This window comes from Delphinapterus leucas, chromosome 8, assembly GCF_059928025.1.
Source record: "Delphinapterus leucas isolate spDelLeu-1000000601 "Yukka" chromosome 8, BTC_Dleu_Yukka2, whole genome shotgun sequence".
Classification (NCBI taxonomy): domain Eukaryota; kingdom Metazoa; phylum Chordata; class Mammalia; order Artiodactyla; family Monodontidae; genus Delphinapterus; species Delphinapterus leucas.
The window spans coordinates 180827-203655 of NC_143136.1; the positions used below are offsets into that span (position 1 = coordinate 180827).

At 40.4% G+C, this 22829-nt stretch overlaps 1 protein-coding gene across 1 annotated transcript in view; it reads right to left on the reverse strand.

Annotated features, from left to right (window-relative positions):
* Nucleotides 1–22829, reverse strand: part of LOC149748486 (protein TASOR 2-like) — a 43636-nt gene that overhangs the window by 7145 nt on the left and 13662 nt on the right. Inside the window, 1 exon segment of the mRNA XM_089916082.1 lies at nt 14359–22136. Within this exon segment, the coding sequence (XP_089772208.1) occupies nt 20670–22136 (1467 nt within the window). The 3' untranslated portion in view covers nt 14359–20669.

Sequence of the window (22829 nt, forward strand, 5' to 3'; positions counted from 1 at the left end):
AATCTGTTCCAAAACTCAGAAAAAGAGCTTCCCGATTCTTTTTATAAAGCAGTCAAATGCTAACACCAAAATCTGACAAAGAAAATACTAAGAAAGGAAACTATAGATCTCACGAATATTGATACTAAAATCCTAAAATATATGTATTGGCAAAGGGAATCCATCAGGACACTAACATAATAACAGAAGTCAATTAAGGTACATTTTAGGAATGTATGAATTGGTTCAATAAATAGGAAATCCATAAATTTAACTAACCACATTAACAGGTCAAAGTTATCATGAGGGGCTGCTGGAACATGGGATGAGGCAGGAGAGCCACATGTCAGACTGTCCAAAGGAAGTTACTATATACTTCTTTCCAAACAGATGACTTAGATAAGTTTTTGTTGCTGCACAGTATTTTTTTCATTTCTGTAGTATTATTTTGGCCATACTTAATCTACAAAACAAATTGATGCTTCCAAATAAAAGAAAGCTGTTCATTTAATGTAACACAGAAAAAATCCTACCATAAGTTGTTTAGGGGAAAGAAAAGCTGATAACAAAGGAGAAGTATGTATATATATACACAAAGTCTTAAGAACATATACTATGATTTAAACAATGGTCATCATCTGTATAATGCTTATCTGATGTTTTTCTTGTTTATTTGATTATGCGCCCACCACTAGATTATTAGCTTCATGAATACAGGAATTTATCCTTTTCCATGCTGTACCCCAGTGCCCAGAACAGTGCCTGGTACACAGTAAGGTTTCAATAAACATTTCATGTATTGAATGAATCAATCCATATTCCAAATCACTTCACTTCTCTACTTAAACCCTTCGCGGCTTCTCGTTGCCCCCAGAATACAACACACACTCCCTGCCATGGCCCTGTGAAATCTGACCCCTGCTTGCTTCCTCCACCTCACCTGATCCTCCCTCCTCTGGCTTACTACTACGGTCCAGCTACCCTGGTCTTTCCATTCAAGCTCTTTGCTCGTTTCAGGCCTTTGCACTTGCTGTTATTTCTGACTGAAACGCTCGCTCTCCTGTTTTGCCCTCGGCTTAGCTCCCTCTCTTCTTTGAGTGAAATCTCAAGTTATTCCCTCAGATAAACCTCCTCTGATCACCCCACCTAAAGTAGGTGTTTTCTTTAAATCACTCATTACAACATACAGCTATTTTGTCAATTTACTTTTGGGTGTGTGTGTGTGTCCATCTTCCCCAGCAGAATGTAAGGTCCACAGAGGCAGATACTCTTTGTCTTGCTCACAAAGACCTTCAGTACCCAGCAGAGCTCCTAGCACCACAGTACTCAACGCTCTACCAAGTTATCTTTGGGTAGGTCAAGTACAGGTAGTTCCTGTTTCATTCTTTTTACAGCTTTACGTATTATCTGAAATTTTACGTAAGCATAAATATAATCTGGGGAACTAAAGCTATTTTCATTTTGGAAAAAAAGATCTTCCATGGCCCTAAGTAGTAGCAAGTTAGTTTTTAAAATGAACACAAAGTAAATGAATGGAAATAGCATTTCCCATAAGCCAAAACAGTAAGAGACCCATAAGATAAAGCTTCTCTATTAAAAAATAGAAAATACTACAGAATGAGAAATGTATGATTTTTATAACAATTTTTAAGTTCTTAAAAATTTTTAAACTTTAAAAATTTCTTAAATTAAAAAAAGTCTACCATGTACAAAAGTTTAAATGTTTTCTAATGTCAAGATAATCACCCACAGAAAGAATAAAAACCAAGATACCCTTGCTATTATTTGAAGTGCAAAAGTCCATTTGGAATCACTGCTTTACAATTCAAAAGATTTCCTAAAATACTGTAAGTCTACACACACAGAAGAGTTGTAAAGAGTGATGCCATCTCTCTGGCAGTTCGGCAAGGGTTTCTCCACTCCACGCTCGCAGAATCCCATGAGTCAGGAGGCAAAGGCGCTCCGTAAACCCTTAAGTACATACAACCGTTTGTTCACCACCTACCTCGGCGGCCCCACCAAAGCTTCACTCCCCAAAGCCCCCTGAAGGTGGGACACCTAGTCCGTCCCTTCTCCCAGTCTCCTCGTCACCCAGTTGTCTGGCAGGCAGCTCACCGGCCAGGCGGGAGGCCCCAGACGCAGGTGTCTCCAGGAGCCCCTGGCTGGGTGGGGGTTAGGGCCGGCCCCTCCTCCTCACCTCATGGCGTGTGGCGGAGGGGGCTGTCCCTCTGCCCAGCTGGCCCCTCCGGCCCCCTCCTGCCAGCGAAAGCCAGTGTGGCGGGGGCGGCGCGGGCTGTGCCTTTAAAAGTCAACGAGGGCGGGTGGCGAACCGCGAGCCGCGCACGCGCGCACAGCCAGGCTACCTGGCCGTGCGCCGGGTCGGGGAGCCGCAGTCTGGTCCGAGGGCTGGACAAGCAGAGTGTCCTCAGTTCCCTGTTTCTGACGTCTCCCAATACTCTTAGGTGGACAGTTTTATTGTTATTTTACAACGATCGCTCCAAGCTTCAATTCCCTCGAAGGTCTTGCCTGCAGGTTATTCAGTAACCATTCTGGATTGCAAATCCTAGACCTAAACCGAAATCCATGTCTTTTCACCACAGTGACCCCAAGTTATTCTAACTCACCGCTGCTATAAAGCTTTCCCATTATTGTCTAGTAAACTCGCTGATTATAGTTTCATGGGGCTTTGCTGTGTAATTTACAAAAATAAAAGGTCTACTGAATATGGTTTTGGATACTCCATATATGCCCAGGAGATGCTGATACCAGCACCCAGGGTTGGGATGGGGTGCTTGTCCCTCCCACTAAGCCACACAGCCCTAACAAAACTCATGAAAAATAAAGTTGGAGTGTGTGTCTGCGTGTGTGCGTGTGTGCGTGTGTGTGTGTGTGTGTGTGTGTGTGTGTGGTGTTTGGCCTGATCTAAGGACGTCTTTCCTTTTGGCTTATGTTTTAACCAAGTAATCTAAGACATCCATATGCATTTCCTGGACCGTATCTGCACTTGCTAGCGGAAAACTAATCAGGAGCTCCTAGAGAATCATTGCCGCTATGGTATTGTACAAATAGAAAACATACAGGAAGACCTTAACTCACAAAGGAAATTACTTAAATTCATAAAGAATCACGTAGATTAATTACTATTGAAAATAGCAAAATCACTTTGCATATTTAACATATGCAATGGGAGAGCAACTGCCTTCTTCTTAAAAACTTTAAAAAATTATTTCCATTGCTAGGGGGAAAATTGGCTGCGGGTGGTAGTGGTGTGATGAATTGGGAGATTGGGATTGACATGTATACACTAATATGTATAAAATGGATAACTAATAAGAACCTGCTATATAAAATATAAAGAAAATTCAAAAGTAAAAAAAAAATTATTTCCATTGCTAAAAATCCCTTTGTACTATGATTGTTTCATTTAACTGTGGCTTACTTTTAGACTTAATATTCAATTTTTGAAGACTGTTTGAACATTTTCAAAATCCATTTCTACTATAAAAAAGATTTCTATATATCAGACAGATGCTTATAATCTTATATCATATTTTGTTTTCTTTCTTGCTATGCTGTGTAAAGAGTCAACAGATTCTTTGGAGAACATACTTTCCATATTCAAGATTATGCACTTTTTATTAGAATCACTTCGAAGTTGATATGGTGCCATTTTCAGACATCTGTATAAAGGAACCGGCCTTTGCTCTGGCTCATCAAACCACGTTTACTAATTTGTGCTTCAGCATTAAACTATCAGCCTGCAATGAATGGCTGCATTAAACTCATTACTGTATGTATACACTACAAAGATACTGTTAAGTAGTTTTGTCCTTCTTCCAAGAAAATCCTAAGACTAAATTTCTCTCAGGGTCAATTACATTTTAAGACCTGCTTTAGATTATTTTGATTATCACATATAACAAAAGGGAAAGTGACATCTAATCCATACCATAACAATGATTTTTTTTTAATCACCACCACCCCTAGATATATCCCATCACAAACGCCCTGGGCAGAGAATAGGCCTATTTACTAAAGGTGGCTCATAGAGAAGTGGAGGATAACCACAGGGTGAAGCAGGTGCTTCAACTGGTCAAAACAGGCCTCAGGAGTTGGGGTCTTGAATAGTTAATGAGGAAGCAGGTGTACCCAAAGGTTCTAAACAGGGTCTATTTCACCGTACCAAGGAGGGCAGAGTCTTTAACACAGAATATTACCAAGGGATTTAGTTATCCAATTAAGTGTTACTCAATTCTTAAGAGAAAACAGAAAGTATGCCCCAGACACTTCTTAGAAAATTCATAAATAAAAAGAGAGGCCAAATTTAAAAACAAAAGGCCAATTGAGTTAAACAATAAAAACCAAAAGCTAGTTCTTTTTTTTAAAAAAAAGATTTTTTTTAATGTGGACCATTTCTTTAAAACACTCTTTACTGAATTTGTTACAATATTGCTTCTGTTTTATGGTTTTTGTCCCCCCCCACCCCCGCCAGCCATGAGGCATGTGGGATCTTAGCTCCCCCACCAGGGGTTGAAGCCACACGCCCTGCATTGGAAGGTGAAGCCCTAACCACTGGACCGCCAGGGAAGTCCCCAAACTGGTTCTTTTGGAATAAGTAACCTTTAGCAAATATAATCAATAAAGAGAAGAAATTAAATGTCAACAAAAGGAGGCTAACCACAAATACAGGGAAAAATTTCTAAAATAATAAATTATCACACACTATACCAATAAATTTGAAAGTTATAAAAATATAATTTACTAACATTGGTCTAAGTGGAAGAAACATCTGAATAGACCAATTACGATGAAAAAACTGAAAGAGTAGTTGCAGTCCTACTCCTCTCAAAAGACCAGTTCCAGAGTTTTATTGTCAAGGTTCACTTTTCACTTATCAGATTATCAAAAATCCACGAGTTTGGCAATGCAGTCTGTTGGCGAAACCGTGGGAAACAAAGGAAAAGAAAAGCAAAAGACCAGGAGAAAATATTTACTATGAAGGTTATAAAAGATTTATTTATACATTAAGACAAACAGATCAACAGAACATAAAAATGGAAACTCACAGTTTAGGAATTATGAATAAGTCAATAAACACATTTCAAAACACCTCCAATTTACAGACTTAAAAAAGCCAAATAAACCCAAGCAAGATAAATATAGATACAGTGAAACAGCAGAAAGCTAAAAACAAAGGGAAAAATATTAAAGCAGCCAGAGACAAGGAACTGAAAGACTGACAGGTGACTTTTCAATAGCAATAATGGAAACCAAAAGACAGAGGAATGAGATCTTCAAATTGCTACAAGAAAATAACTGCCAACCTAAACTGCCATATTCAGCAAAAACATCTCCCTTAAGTGATGGTGAAACAAAGACACTTTCAGGTAAACACAAACTAAGAGAGTTCATCTATTCTAAAGGATAGACTTTAAGCAGAAGGAAAATGGCCCTAGGTGGATGGTCTAAAAGATAAAACAATCAATGAATAATAGAGAAAGTAGCAAAAATGTGGGAAATATAAAAAAGGACTGACGGCAAAACACAATAACAATTCTAAACAGGTCTCCTTCTGTCTTGTAAGAATATTAAAAAAAAATTAAACTACATAATAATAACATGTTAAGTCATGAGGGGCTGAATAAAATTAAACTACTAAGGTTCTTGTATTATCTAAGAGGAAGGTAAAGATGTTGGTTATTTTTATTATTTAAAAAAATTTTTTTTTTGCGGTACACGGGCCTCTCACCACCGCGGCCTCTACTGTTGCGGAGCACAGGCCCCCGGACGCGCAGGCCCAGCGGCCATGGCCCACGGGCCCAGCCGCTCTGCGGCACGTGGGATCCTCCCGGACCGGCGCACGAACCCGTGTCCCCTGCATCAGCAGGCGGACCCCCAACCCCTGCGCCACCAGGGAAGCCCTACTGGTTATTTTTAGATTTTGAAAAGTCAAGGATGCATGATATTTCTAGGATAACTATAAAAAGAGAAAAAAGTATAAAACTTCTGAAATAATATACGGGGAAAATGAAATGATATAAGATATTAAATAGCTATTTTAAAAAAATAACAAAAAAGGAGAAAAAAGAAATATAAAACAGCCAGGACAAATAGAAAGCAAAAATAAGAGCAACTGTAGCAAATGTAAATAGGCTATATCCCAGCTAAACATGTTTGAAAATTGCATTAAAATTCCAACTGATGCTCTTTAAAATAAGCATATCTAAAGCATACACATGCATACAAATCTATAGCTATCTCAAAAATAGTTTAATAAATGAAAAAACAAAAAATAAACACAAAAAGAAATATATGATAAGACTTCCCTGGTAGCTCAGTGCTTAAGAATCTACCTGCCAACGCAGGGGACACAGGTTCAAGCCTTGGTCTGGGAAGATCCCACATGCTGCAGAGCAACTAAGCCCATGTGCCACAACTACTGAGTCTGCAAGCCAAACTACTGAGCCCACGTGCCACACCTACTGAAGCCTGCGAGCCTAGAGCCTGTGCTCCGCAACAAGAGAAGCCACCGCAACGAGAAGCCTGCACACCACGACGAAGAGTAGTCCCATCTCACCGCAACTAGAGACAGCCCGCACACAGCAACAAAGACCCGACGCAGCTGAGTATAAAATATAAACAAATAAATAAAAAAAGAATTAAAAAATAAAAACAAAGACATGATAGAGATAATCACAAAGCTAAAACAGGATTCACTAAAAAGACTAAGATCGATGATAAACTACAGGCAAGATGAATTAATAGAAAAGGAGGAGGGGAGTTGGGAACAGAAATATGCATTATCAGAAATGAAAAAAGGAGACATAATTACACATTCTTCAGACATTAAAAATAGGAAGAGGGCACTTTTAACAACTCTGTACCAATAAATATTACAAATTTAGACAAAATGGACAGAGTCCTAGAAAAAATCTAATCTACCAAAACTGACATAATTTTCTTTAAGAATCTAAGTAATCCTGCTACTATTAAAAAAATTAAATCACTAGTCAAGAATCTGCCACCACCAAAACTTCAAACCCAAGTGGATTCAATGGTAATTTCTACCACAACTGGTTATCCATATGTGAATAAAGTTAAAATTACAGCTATACTCCAAACTACCCACAAATAACAATTCTAAATATACAGACATGAAATAAGAATGTTTAAAATTAAGAATTACTAGCACCACAAAGAGAAAAAGAATTTGCAACCTACTTAACTGTCAAAAGATTAGTACCTAGAGTATGTAAAGAAGTCCCAAAGTTCAACAACCCAATAAAAAACAGAAAAATGGACAAAGAATATGAGCAGTTAGTACAAAAAAAGAGGGGGGAAAGACCTTTAAGCATATATAAAGATGCTCAAACAGTCCAAGAAAATGTAAATTCAAATAAACTGATACCACTTTTCACTGATCACACTCTCAAAACCTATAAATTTATAAGCATATTCCGTGAGGCGAGGTTTTAGGAAAAATAGTCACTTAGGTATACTGCAGGTAAGAGTGCAGAATCCAAGGAAAAGCAATTTGGCAATATTTACCAAAATTTCAAAAGCATTTACATATTGACCCAACAATCAGTTTTGGAAATTAACTGTATAGAAATCTCACATACAAAATGACAACTCTACAAAGTTACTCCATGCACCACTGTTTTGTTTTTTTTAATAGCAAAAGATTAGAAAAATATCAAATACTCTATCTACTACAGATTAGGTAAAACTGGTACAGCCACAAAGTAGAAAACTGCTTTTCCTACTCTATAGAATGAGTATGCTTCCTCTATACTGATTTGTGAAGACTTCTAGAATATGCTGAAAAGTGGAGGAAAATAAAGGAGCATAATAGCAGAAATTAGAGTAAGAAGGAGGAATATCAAAAAATACACTGGGGGAATGAGCTGGACAGGTACAGGGAAGAAAGACTTTCTTCAACGTATGCCTTTACATGTTTTTAAATTGTTTAAATAAATGATCCTAGTAACTTTTTTAGCAACAGGAAGAGTTCATCAACTAGTATATATAACATATTTCATTTTAATTCGTAGATATTAGTAAGAAAAAACAAGCAGCCTGTAGAAAACAGACCCTGAGTTTCTTTTAAGTAATCAGAGAAATGCAGTTTAAAACCACAGTAATATATCATTTCACTTCTACCAGACCAGCAAAGATTTTAAAAGTTGGACAATGCCATATGTAGAGAGAATGGTGAGCAAAGGGAGGTTTCATTCACAACTGGTGGAGTATATATCAGAATCACCATCTGGGGAAAGTTAGATATTATCTAATGAAATTGAACATGCAAATATCCTCCCAATGGATCTAGCACTTCCACTACAAATATGCCCGATCAACAGTACTGTGTATATGCACTTGGAGATGACTGAGAACATTTATGGCTCCACTAATTATAATGGCCCAAATGTTGGTAATAACCAATATGTTCATAAAGAATAAAATGGATAAACGTATAATATATTCTTAGAGTAGATTATTATACTTCAACAAAAACGAATGAATCACAGGAGTGGTTCTCAAAGTGGTGATGATAATGTAAGTGAGTTTTTGGTATTATATATTGAAATGTGCCATCATTTGGGAAATCTACATAATTCAGTGAACTAGTATCTTCCTCATGACCAATGCATGGGTGAAAGATCCCTTTAAAGTGCAAGCTACCAGACAAACATGTCACAAAGGAAGAAAACTACAGGCCAATATCACTGATGAACATAGATGCAAAAATCCTCAACAAAATACTAGCAAACAGAATCCAACAGCACATTAAAAGGATCATACACCATGATCAACTGGGGTTTATCCCAGGAATGCAAGGATTCTTCAATATACAAAAGTCAATCAATGTGATACACCATATTAACAAACTGAAGGAGAAAGAGCATATGACCATCTCAAGAGATGCAGAAAAAGCTTCTGAAAAAATTCAACACCCATTTATGATAAAAACCCTCCAGAAAGTAGGCACAGAGAGAGCTTACCTCAACATAATAAAGGCCATATATGACAAACCCACAGACAGCATCGTTCTCAATGGTGAAAAACTGAAACCATTTCCTCTAAGATCAGTAACAAAACAAGGTTGCCCACTCTCACCACTATTATTCAACACAGTTTTGGAAGTTTTAGCCACAGCAATCAGAGAAGAAGAAGAAATAAAAGGAATCCAAACCAGAAAAGCAGAAGCAAAGCTGTCACTGTCTGCTGATGACATAATACTATAGAGAATCCTAAATACTCTACCGGAAAACTACTAGAGCTAATCAGTGAATCTGGCAATGTAGCAGGATACAAAATTTATGCACAGAAATCTCTTGCATTCCTATAAACTAATGATAAAAAATCTGAAAGAGAAATTAAGGAAACACTCACATTTACCACTGCAACAAAAAGAATAAAATACCTAGGAATAAACCTACCTAAGGACACAAAAGACCTGTATGCAGAAAACTATAAGGCACTGATGAAAGAAATTAAAGATGATACCAACAGATGGAGAGATATACCACGTTCTTGGATTGGGAGAATCAACATTGTGAAAATGACTCTACTACCCAAAGCAATCTACAGATTCAATGCAATCCTTATCAAACTACCAAGGGCATTCTTCACAGAACTAGAACATAAAATTTCACAATTTGTATGGAAACACAAAAGACCCCGAATAGCCAAAGCAATCTTGAGAAAGAAAAACGGAGCTCGAGGAATCAGGCTCCGTGACTTCAGACTATACTACAAAGCTACAGTAATCAAGACAGTATGGTACTGGCACAGAAACAGAAATATAGATCAATGGAACAGGACAGAAAGCCCAGAGATAAACCCACGCACATATGGTCACCTTATTTTTGATAAAGGAGGCAAGAATATACAATGGAGAAAAGACAGCCTCTTCAATAAGTGGTGCTGGGAAAAACTGGACAGCTACATGTAAAAGAAGGAAATTAGAACACTCCCTAACAACATAAACAAAAATAAACTCAAAATGGATTAAAGACCTAAATGTAAGGTCATACACTATAAAACTCTTAGAGGAAAACATAGGCAGAACACTCTATGACATACATCACAGCAAGATCCTTTTTGACCCACCTCCTAGAGTAATGGAAATAAAAACAAAAATAAACAAATGGGACCTGATGAAACTTAAAAGCTTTTACACAGCAAAGGAAAACACAAACAAGATGAAAAGACAACCCTCAGAATGGGAGAAAATATTTGCAAATGAAGCAACTGACAAAGGATTAATCTCCAAAATTTACAAGCAGCTCATGCAGCTCAGTATCAAAAAAACAAACAACCCAATCCAAAAGTGGACACGAGACCTAAATAGACATTTCTCCAAAGAAGATATACAGATTGCCAACAAACACATGAAAGGATGCTCAACATCATTAATCATTAGAGAAATACAAATCAAAACTACAATAAGGTATCACCTCACACCAGTCAGAATGGCCATCATCAAAGAATCTACAAACAATAAATGCTGGAGAGGGTGTGGAGAAAAGGGAAGCCTCTTGCACTGTTGGTGGAAATGTAAATTGATACAGCCACTATGGAGAACAGTATGGAGGTTCCTTAAAAAGCTAAAATTAGAACTACCATACGACCCAGCAATCCCACTACTGGGCATATACCTGAGAAAACCATAATTCAAAAAGAGTCATGTACCACAATGTTCACTGCAGCTCTGTTTACAATAGCCAGGACATGGAAGCAACCTAAGTGTCCACTGACAGATGAATGGATAAAGAAGTGGCACATATATACAATGGAATATTACTTAGCCCTAAAAGGAAACAAAACTGAGTTATTTGTAGTGAGGTGGATGGACCTAGAGTCTGTCGTACAGAGTGAAGTCAGTCAGAAAGAGAAAAACAAATACCGTGCAATAACACATATATATGGAGTCTTTAAAAAAAAAAAAGTTCTGAAGAACCTAGGGGCAAGACAGGAATAAAGATGCAGACGTAGAGAATGGACTTGAGGACACGGGGAGGGGAAAGGGTAAGCTGGGATGAAGTGAAAGAGTGGCATACTACCAAATGTAACACAGATAGCTAGTGGGAAGCAGCTGCATAGCACAGGGAGATCAGCTCGGTGCTTTGTGACCACCTAGAGGGGTGGGATAGGGAGTGTGGGAGGGAGATGCAAGAGGGAGGAGATATGGGGATATATGTATATGTATAGCTGGTTCACTCTGTTATAAAGAAGAAACGAACACACCATTGTAAAGCAATTATACTCCAATAAAGATGTTAAAAAAAAATGCAAGCTAGACCAATAGGTTTTAATATCGCATAGTTTGAGAAGTTCATTGATTCCAAACTCTATACTTCAGCTAACCTTTAAGAAACTATTAGGTTTTGATGAGTATTAAAGAAAAATATAACTATTTAAAAGAATATTAAAATATTCCTCCCTCTTCTAAACATACAGCTCAGTGAGGCCGGATTTTTTCATATACTTCAACTAAAACAGTATATTGCAACTAACTGAATGCAGAAGCAAACATGAGACTCTAGTCATTAAATATATTTGCGAAAACGTAAAACAAAAACACTCTTGCCACTAACTTATTCTGGGTTTTGGAACCCAGTTATTTTTCATTAAAAATGCTGTTTAAGATGTAGTAGGTTTACTATTATTAGTAGTAGTATTTTTTAGAGGTATACACTTCTATAAGCAATACACCATATACTTAATGGTATATGTAAATATACCAATATCTACGTTTAAAATTGGTTGGTTTCAATATCTAATATAATATTGATCCACAATATGACCCACAAAGGATCTTTGTGGTCCTCAATACTTCCTAGAACTGTGAAGGAGTCCTCAAGTTTCTGAATTGAGCTATAGGTACATGCTTCAACAGGGATGGATCTCAGAAACATAACGTTTAACGAAAGTAATTCACAGAGTACACAATATGATTCTACTTAAAGTTCAAAAACAGGTGAAAGGAAACAATATGTTGGGTAAGGATACATATATGGTTGATAAAACTGTAAAGAAAAGCAAAGGGATAATTAACACAAAATTCAGGACGACCATGGTGATGGGGGCAGAGAATCCTTTGTTTCTGGAGAAAGGCACACACCAAAGGCTTCTAAGGTACTTGTGATGGTCTATTAAGCAGAGTACACAGATACAGTTTTTTGGTTTTGTTTTTTAAAACAGTATATACAAATGGTATATTTCACAACAAAAATTTTAACAGAAGAAACAAGGAGGCATACCTATCCTCTTAGAAGAAAAAACTCAAAAGAATGTCTCTTCTCAAATTAATCTATAAATTCAATGCAATCACAAACAATATCTATCCCAGCAAGATTTTCTACAGAACTTGAAAAGATGATTTTAAATTTCATCTGGAAGAAAAATGCAAAAGAAGAGCCCAAAACTTTTTTCAAAAGAAAGTACCAAACTATATTATAAAGCTACAATAATTAAAACAGTGTGGTAGTAGATAAATGGGTCAAAGAAAAGAAGAAAATTCAGAACTCAATTAAAAAAAAAAATCAGCAAAGTATATGACCTGGCCAAAAATGCTTAATTTTCCTACTATCCAAGGAAGATAAACATTTAAATGAGATGTTATTTCAACTATTAGAAAATTAGTAAAATATTACCATCCGGTGCTGGCTAGTGGGGAGACAAAACACATCTTTTGAGAAAGTGAATATAAAAAGGTACAATCATTTGAGGGTAATTTAATAGCATTATTATCCATCATTCTCAGAAGCAATCAAGTCTACGATTCATAGAAATACTATGATGAGCGCATGAAACACTGCTTATAATGGCAAAAAAATCACTGCAGCATTTTAGTTATAAGGGAAAACTTGAAAATAATTTAAACGTCCATCAGTAGAGGAATGAAAGACTCATTTGACAAACAGATGTCATATCTATTTAATTACACTAAATAGATATATCACACTGCATTTATTTAACAAACACTACGTCTCAGTTAAGTTTTTAGACACTTTGCAGATTTTAATTCACTTAAGCAACTATGTCTGGATTACAGGAGATGCTCCTGATACAGCTCTTTTTAAAAAAGAACTGGTTACACTTGGACAAATGTCCTGAAAACACAAAATTTCAAACACTGTTCTTTGTCTTCCTTAAAATAGTTGTGAACACTGTGTCACTTTTAATGTTTCTCCAGTCTGAGTTATTTACTGTTGTACTGAGTATACTGTATAGAGCTATCTGGTTCTAGAAGGCAGTTTTTCAACAGAAAAGTATTTTTACACTATTAAGGAATAGCAGCTTTGTTATAAACCTCCTGAGTAAGCTTACTACCAATCTCAGAGCCTATAATATTAAATATATCCAAACCCCTTTCCCCTTCTAATGCTTTTTCAGGGGAACACCGTGGGCCCTTGGATCACCAACGTTACTGCAATAACACCGTACGCTTGCACAGCACTTAACGTCTGGAATATATTTTCAAAAACCTAACTGTTCTAATTTTACCTTACAGGGAGAATAAAGGGTAAAAGAGGTGTATTTAAATATATGGATTTCAAATAGACAAGTGGTGATTAAGAGAAACTTGAGGATTTTCAAAGGATCTTCCCCCCAATTTTGAGGTTAATGTGCCACGTTCTCCCACAAATGCTGCTTGGTGCCACCTTCAGACAAACTGCTGGGTTGAATGGACCAACCTACGATGACGCGCTACTTCTGTTTTCAGCTAAATGACCCTCCCTGGGGAAAGACCTCTTCTATGCCTACTTTAAAAAAGAAAAGGTCACACACGGCCAATGAAGTCTATGCAGAAGGAAAGCGGAGGTGCGGCCTTAACCAAGAATCCTTAGAAAAGTACTTCACTGCCAGTCCCAACCCAAGGAGCAAAGAAAGCTTCAGCTGGCCACTTCTTAACAACGTCCACGAGGATGCAGCGGTCCTCTCACAGGCAACTCAAAGGAAGTGCTGAACCGCCCTACACTTCCCGCCTCCGAAAGGGGAAACAGGAATTCTGACGCCTTACACACCTGGAAGACGCTGACTGACTAGAAACAGGTGCAGATCGGTGTGTTAGCAGCTGAGAGCGGCCACAGGTGGAGTCAGAGCCGAAGCAGCAAAGCAAAAGCGATTCTGAAAATCTCCGACCCCCGCCCCTCCCACCCAGAGCAGCGCTACCAGGCAAGAACGCGTGAGTCAACTCAGCATCCAGGAGAAGCATGCAAAGTCGACTGGAACTCAATTTTTCATTAAAAAATAAAATGACAACAACGAACCCCGCACAACCCGAGCGGCCACGCCGGGCACTCGGCCCCGGAGGACGGGCTCCTCTCGCCTGCCCTCTGGGTGGGCGTCCACGAGAGGCAGTCTCACCTGTCCTGTGCGCCGCCGCCGCCCCCGCGGACCGAAGATAAGCGTTCAGTTTCCTCTCCATGCTAAAATGCTGTCCGCGCCTCCACACGCGCTTCCTCCCCTCAGGCCCTCGAGGCCAAGCGTGACAGATCCCGTCGGACCCTGCCAACCAGCCGCGCCCGGGCCAACTCCCCGGGCCGGGGAGCCTTCGGGCCGCCCCTTGCAGCGACTCCCCTCCTCCCGGTTCCATAGGGCCCGCGTTCGCACAGGCTCGTCAGCGGCGCGCGGGACCCTCCACGTCGCAAACAGTCCTTCCTCTCCGCCCTTGTGCCAAGAAAGCCGCCCGGGCGTCGCGGGGCGGCTCCGAGGCGCTGGCGGGAGTGACGCGGACCCGGCGTCCAGGCTCGGAGCCTGCAGGCCTCGCCGCGCTCGTCAGCCAAACAAACGCTGCTCCTGCCCCAGAGGGTCATAGGAAGGCACGAACGCTGAAACTCCGCTCCACCTGAGGTAACAAGTCGACTTTCTCAGTGACTGACGCTGGAACCCGGAAGTAAAACCCCACGCCCACAGGAAGCGGAGGTGGGGGGAAGAGAAAGTGAAAACTGAACTGTGGCGTCCCTAGGAGGCAGGAGCCAATCGCTGGGGAGAAGCCGACGCGCAGGCGCGAGCTGCGGCCCTCGTCCACGCGGCGCTCACCTCTCTCCTCTACGCAGGCGCGAGGCCGCGGCGCGGCCCGGGATTGGACAAAGGATTCTGGCGGGCGCGGTTGCCCGGCGGGCGGAGCTGGGCGTCTCGCGGGGCTGACGCGTCACCGGAAGCGGAAGGCGCGCAAGGAGAACCGCGGAGGCGCGGCCATGACGGCGTTGAATGTGTTGGCGCGCGTCTTTCGCCTCACCGTTGGGAGTATTTACCTCCTTGAGTCTCCTGCTACAGCTGCCGCAGCGTCGCTTGTCTTGTCTTGCCCAAAAGCGACGTTTACGAAATCACGTTGATCCATGTAACATTTGTTTATGTGGTGGGTTCCCTAGGAAAACACCGCTAGAAGCTTCTATTCCATGCAGAGTTAAGGGAATAGCATTACTATAGCAATGCTGTTACCACAAATAGCATTACTTATACCAATCAGAGATACTAGGTGATGCACTTAACCGTGAGCCAGACACTGGGCCACACTATGGGAATAGAATAATTTACTCATTCAGTAGCATCTTTTATTGTTTACTGTGGCCAGGTGCTGAATTAGGCACTAAGATTACAGTCATGAATAAGCCAGATAAGGACCCTGCACAGAGTGGAGCTTATTCTAGAGGTGGATGACAAACAGTAACAAGTAACACCACCACCACCACCAGAACAGAACTTAATAATAACTGCAGTGAAAACAAGCCAGAAATGCTGAGGATGGGGTTGGAGGCTGGAGGCCAGAGCAGAAAAGGCAGAGCTACAACGTCTCACTGAATAAGGGACATTGAGGTCAAACCTCAGTGATAAAAACAGACCAAATTAGTTCTTGGAAGATGAGGAGGAAGAACTTTCCAAGCAGAAGACAAAGTAAGTACAAAAGTCCTAGACATGAAATTGCGTTCAAGAACTGAGGAAGGTTGGCTGTAGAAGCAGAGACTGAGGTACAGCCGATGTTTTCAAAGTACATAAAACCAGTATGTACAACTCCCTGGCTTATCACAAAGCAAATATTCATGAAACCACCACCCTGGTCAAGAAATAGAACATTAAAACTGGAGCCTGTGCTCCGCAGCGGGAGAGGCCACAACGGTGAGAGGCCCGCATACCAAAAAAAAAAAAGAAAGAAAGAAATAGAACATTGCCAAAAACCCAGAAGTTCCTTCTTGCGCCACCTATGGATCAATACCCACTCCCCTTACCTACCATCAAACCTAACAACGAATCTAACTTCCATGGTAATCTCTTCCTTTCCTTTCTTAGTAGGTTTGCTGCCTAAATATGCATCCCTAAACTTTATCATTTAGTTTTGCTTGTGGTTTGAACTTTATATAAACTGAATGGGTTTGTGCCTGGTTTCTTTGGAGTAACACTGTGAGACTCATGTTTTTGTGTACACAATTCTTTCATTTTCATTGCTATATATGTAGGGGTGGGTGTAGCACATTTTCTTTATCCATTTTACTGTTGATAGACATTTGCATTATTTCCAGTTCTTGGCTATGATGAATAATACCGCGGAGCACAGGCTCCGGACGCACAGGCTCAGCGGCCATGGCTTACGGGCCTAGCCGCTCTGCGGCATGTGGGATCTTCCCGGACCAGGGCACGAACCCGTGTCCCCTGCATCGGCAGGCGGACTCTCAACCACTGCGCCACCAGGGAAGCCTGCTACTCTTTTAACCCCGCTTCTCTTCACCTCCAGCCTCCTAAACCTATAGCTCTTCTTGCTCTTTCCTATTTGGGTGTTGGTTGATAAGGATTAGTGAGAACTTCCTAGTCAGGGGCCTCTACAGTAAAAGTTGCTAACATTTATTCAGTGCTAACTATGTGCCAGAAATGCTTCTAAATGCTTTCCAAGTGTTGGGTCACTTAATTCTCTCAACAATATTGTGATGAAGGTATCCATTTTACAGATAAGGTACCTGAGGCACTGAGAGGGGAAGATGCTTACTCAAGGACACAGTTAACAGATAGGGGAGCCATAGTTTGAATCCAGGCTTTACTCCAGAGCCTGCACTCAGACATTACGACTTGCTCAAGATACTGAAAACCTTCAGCGAGGCTGAACAGTGGATTATGAGTTTCCAGGGGACTAAGAGGGGTTGTGATTTGATGTTTTTAACACAGAATCCCTAAAATCACAAGTGATGTCTATTTGGCAGACTGGCCAGGCCTTAGAGCTTACGGCCTTTGGCTTACATTTGAACAGACTGCTGTTCTTCTGAACAAACGGTTTGGCATTTTTAAGGTTGGTTTATTACATGTCTAAAGACTGGATTCACTTATATCTTTCTTATTCCTGTTCTGATCTGGTTCCCAAAAGATGGCTGTGAACTTGAGAAGGGAGGAGTGTCTTCTTATTCATCTTTGTGTTTCCACAGTCTCCAGCCCTTAGGCTTAGTAGGTGCTCACTAAATGTTGGTCCACTGGAATTAAACCCCTTTAGTCTGTATCAGCCACCTTGAATTATGGGCCATGGTAAAGGTTCCCCTCTGGGACCACCAGGTAACCCTGTTCTGCTTGGCATTGACCTTTTTTGCTTTTTCCCTGCACACAGAAGCATTTTTTTCTTTATTCTGATTTAATGTGTGTGCGGGGGTTGGTTCTCTCTGATAACTACAACAGAGAACATATTATGCATTTTTGATTACTCTACATCTTTTGAATGTATGAGTAGAAAGGACTAGAAAATTTACCCTTCATTGCTAATTGCTTGCCTTCAATTTAAAGAGTAAACTAAATCCTGTTATTCTAGCTCAATCTATTTTATCTATTCTTTCAGATGCTTTCCTCTGTCATATCTTTCCTTTTTCTCCCTGTATCATTTTTCTTTTTTTTTAAGTTCTCAGCACAACCTCCAGGCTTGACCAGCATTCCTGTGTGCTCTCAGACTCCACCAAAGAAGAGGCAGATTGCTCTTCAATGATTTTATTATTATTTTAAAATTATTTATTTATTTATTTACCTATTTTTTGGCCATGCCGCGTGGCTTGTGGGACCTTAGTTCCCCGACCAGGGATTGAACCCGGTCCCTCAGCAGTGAAATTGCAGAGTCCTAACCACTGGACTGCCAGGGAATTCCATCTCTCTGTACCTTTTAATGAGCATTGCAGATCATTCATTTTGTACAACTTCTGATCCCCACCTTTTTGACAAACTTAATACCCATGCAAATATGAGTTTAAAGATTGAGGCACACTGACCGAACTCCCTAATCCCAGGCATCCCCAGGAGGCTACTGTCTCTCTTGAACAACCTTATCTCTGAGAGGCCCTAGGTTCCTGGAATAGGGCAGATTCTGCTTCAGAAAGGAAATGTAGTCATACTCAGAACATCCCCTAGGCCAACCCAGAGCAGCCAGGGTCTTCATTCCAAGGTTGGCTCTGAGCAGATCTGCTCTTCTCCAGACCCGCGCATGAAGCAGACTGACCTGCCGCCTGTGGGCATTCCAGCCCGTGCCTGCTGTGGACAGCCTCACTGTCTTCAGACCTCTCTGCTGGTATGTTTCCAACACTTTCACAAGAAAATTCCTAAGTCACTTCCTCCATGTGGCCTTCCTCCGATCAACCCCAAAGATCTGTGAGACCTCCTTTATTCTGTATCCCATCATCATCTCAATCCCAAAATTTAATTAAGGATTTTCCAGACTTCTTCTTTAGAATCTTTTCTGAAACAAATGGATTTGTGAGGATCTGGAAGTCATATATAAACTTTCCTACAGTTATAGACTTTAAATGAAGTTTGGCTTCTATATTATATTGACACCTGTGAATCTGTTGCTTAATATCAATAAAAGCTCCCCAGACTCTCTGAGTGTGATGCTTTTCTTTCCAAAGGCACAGACCTAGGCTTCCTGGTGTCATCCTTCTGTATATAGCTGTGCTCAGGTCAGCGGTGATGGTCAGCAGCCTGCCCGGGGTGAGAGTCTCCCTAAAAGGGACCCCAGAAATTGATCTACCTTTCAAGAGGCTCCATCAGCATCCAGAAACACTGTACCCTATCTCGAAAGGCATCGGTCCTGCTGCTCTGCAAATCAATGTTCTCCAGGCCTCATTTTGGCAGCGTGGGCCCTGGAAGTCTTTCTGTGCTGTACTTCTGTAGCCTTCCTTCTTGTGCACCCGCACTGCAACCTCTGCAACTTCCCCTTACTTGGCGCTGGGATTTCAGGACCTAGGAATTTTCCACGATGTCCTTCTACATGCTTTTCATCGGCCGGCCTGGGCTGGCATGTCACACAAGGCTAGCTCCTTCGGCCAACCCCCTCTGCTTAGTCAGTGGCAGCTCCGCAAATGCTGGAGGGATGACTCAATGCACGGGAGTGTGTCCTAAATACTGCATTTGAAAGTGATAGTTTTCCTGAGCTTCTCATGACAATGACTAACCTCTCTGAATGTTTCTTTATGCCTGTGAATAGCTTATCGAAACGGATTAAGCATCCTTTTATGCATGTTCTTAGTAATACTGGCAATATAGTTCTTTTTGTTTGTTATGGAAATAACCCAAATTGGGAAAGGTAGCTTTAAAACTCCCCCGCTAACCAAAGCATGATCAATTGGGGAAAAAATTTTGAATTCTTTTCTTTTTCTTGTGAGAGGCATGGGAAATAATAGGAAAGGGAAAGTGGGGAGCACCACTCATCAAAAACATATTTTAAGAAATGTGCTGGCTTCTATTTCAGGAAGGTTTACATCAACACTGTTAACAGACAAATGAAGGAAAAGGAAATGTGGATCATTGGTATTGGTACTTTTCAGAAAGGCTGATTGATAATATTTTCTTGTATTTGAGATAATCAAGGACAGAAAGCAATGTCACAGGATGTGAATTACTCCTCATGACGGTGAGGAAGGTGCCTATTTTCTGTCTGTTGTACAGTATGTCTGGGAAGTCCCTCCCACACTGAGTCCTTGGTCTTTCTTCCTCTGACCCTTTCACATGACTTTGACTCCTTATTGGCAGGGCCTTTTCCTAAGATTCTTTTGCTGATAATCCAGTCATGCTGTTCTCACACAAAGGCGAGTACTAGAAATAGGCATGTCAGGCTATGACACAGCCTTCCGCCTCCTTTGAAGGGGTAATGACCTTATTCAAGATGCTTTTATTAGGTCTCCTCTGCAAGTTACCGGAGAAAAGTCATTGCATTTCATTCACACAACCATGCTGCCACTGCCAGTCTGGGTGGTTCTTCCAAGTCTCGGTCAACCCCCGTTTTACATGGCTGAGGCGAGGTAAGAAGTTGGACAATGAATTGTAATAACCTGGCTGATTTCTTACTTTGATTTAAAAAAAAACAAAACTAAGCATTATTATTTTTTTCTGCCTGTAAAAGTAGTCATTCCGACCGTAGAAAATACAGGGAAAACATAAAGAATAAAATTAAAATCCCACAAAATATCATCGTTATTAAATTTTGGTATTTTTCCTTCTATATCTGAGTTAAGTTATCTTGTCCCACTGGATGGGTGGGACCAACAAAAGAATCTTCTTTTTCTGTTATGGCCAAATCTACTGTTTCAACCTGGGAGGATCTGTCAGTTTTCTCATAGTGTGCATCACAGAGTTTAAAACTACTTGGAAATACAGCCCAAGCTGGCTGTGCTTCTTCACCTGGTACCTGGCAGTCAGGACTAGAAGCTGGTGACACTTCTTTAATTAAAGGACTGAAGGAGGGGAAAAAAAAACAGAAACAAAAACAAACAAAAAAAAAACAAACAAAAAAAACAACTGAAGGAGAAGTCTGAACCAACTTGAACTTCCTCTGCAACCTCAAGGGCACAGGTTTCTTTCGAAAGTATGAAAGCCACTGTCTGTAAGTTATCACCTTTTCTCTCACTTTCTCGTGGTTTCATTGACGTGTGATCAGCAGAGTTCACATCAGGCACCTCTTCAGGCTCAATTATTTCTTCCGCTGTCTCCTGAAGCTCTAAGCAGGGTAACGGGGCCTCCTGCTGCTGCTCCATCTCACCAGCGGATGCTTCTTCCCAGGGACTCGTGGGCGGTGATATGGTGAGAGTGAGGTCAAGGTCAGAATCCTCCTCTGATAACTCGAGGCTGACTTCCTCTCTATTCACAGATAGGCTGGTTTGTTTGGTAAATGCAGAATTAAATGTTTCAAAACTCATATGTTCGCTGTTTAGACCACTCTTGTCATTCTTTAGTTCTGAAGAGCCATCCGAAGCATTCCTCACTGATGGGATGCAGTCAAGTGAATCTTTTTCTTCCAAGGGATCAGAAGCTGACGATGAGACTACTTCTTCAAGCTGGGACGACTCTACAGTGTCTTCCGAAGAGATGCTGGAGAGACTCTGGCTCGACAGAAAACATTCTTGAGAGAGCTTCATTTCTTCTCTGGGTGACAAATAACTAGAACTTTTAACTAGTGATAATGCCTCTGTTACAAGGCAATTATCAGACGGCGATGGTGAGCCTGCAACAGCCTGCCCTTTCTGTAATGAACACATTTCTTTAGCAAGTATCTCTCTACTCACTGAGAAGGCACAAAGGTACTTAGCGCCTTGTTGTCCTGACATTGCCAGAGAGGGAACGTCCCTAAGACCCTGTGTCTTTTCAAATGCGGACACAGGATGTCTAAGGCTTGTAGCAGGTGATACTTGTTTAATCAACTCCACATTAAAGGGTGTAGGTTTATCAGCTCTGTTTACAACTTCTGTCTGTATTGGTGCATAGGCATTTTTTTCAAAACTGAATGTAACTCGTTCCAGATTAATCACTACATACTCCGTATCATCCTCCCCTTCCAAGGATGACTGACATTCTTTGATTATAAGGCTGCTATGCTGGATAAAGCCCTGCAAAGCACCTGTTTTTGTTTGCATTTTTGCATGAAAAACATCAACTTTGCTTTCAAGGGTGCTGTACACAGACTTTTGAAAAATCATTGACGGACTGCTGATCCCATCGTAAGTCCTGGCGAATGTGGACTGTGTGACAGTATCATTATAAGATGTCACCTGTGTGCCATCAAGTGGCTCAAAGGTTTTATCTTCAGCAGGAATAGAAGATCCATTAGTTTGGGTACTTCCAATGCTAGAAAGCACCAGATTAGAGGTCTCTAGTTTATCTGACGACTCTTGTTCGGCTTTCCCCCCAGTTATCTGAAATGATAAAAGCAAAACAAATAAATTAATTTAAAAAATCAAGGGCCAAATAGATCTTTTTTTCAAGCATTTACATATGTGAAGAACAGAACAGACAAAGATCAATTTTAGTTTGCTCTGTTCTTTTGAATCTTCATAGGGCAGAGATCAAGCAAATCCCTCTCTTCTTAGGCTTAAAATACCCCCCAAATAGGAATTTGTTTTATCTAAATACACACACACGAGAACTCCAAAACTTTCTTAGTTGCACAGCCTTGTATTTTTGTTTTTTTTTTTAATGGACTTTTGGGAAGAAAAGCGGCTAGACCACTGGCAATTTAAAGACTTGAAAATGCAGACTGTTTGCTAAATAGCATCACTTAATTCAGAAATGCAGCAGTAGAGGAAAAAGTGCTCAATTAATTTAAATTATTTTTAGTAATATTAAAAGATAATCTTTAAAGCAAAGAATAACTTATTTTAAACACCAGCTTTCAATTAGACTATAAATGCACTGTCATCTGGAATGTTCCCATGAGGAAACACTAATTATTATCTCTTGTACTCAGAATACACTGATAAGCAGCTTTCCCAAGGTATCAATCTCTATCCTGTTAAATAAAAGTCCCTTACCCCTTAGCTGTCTTCTTAGCTTATAACTGGACATAATCTCTCTCTCATTTTAATACCTCCCTATTCAACAAAGCAGCA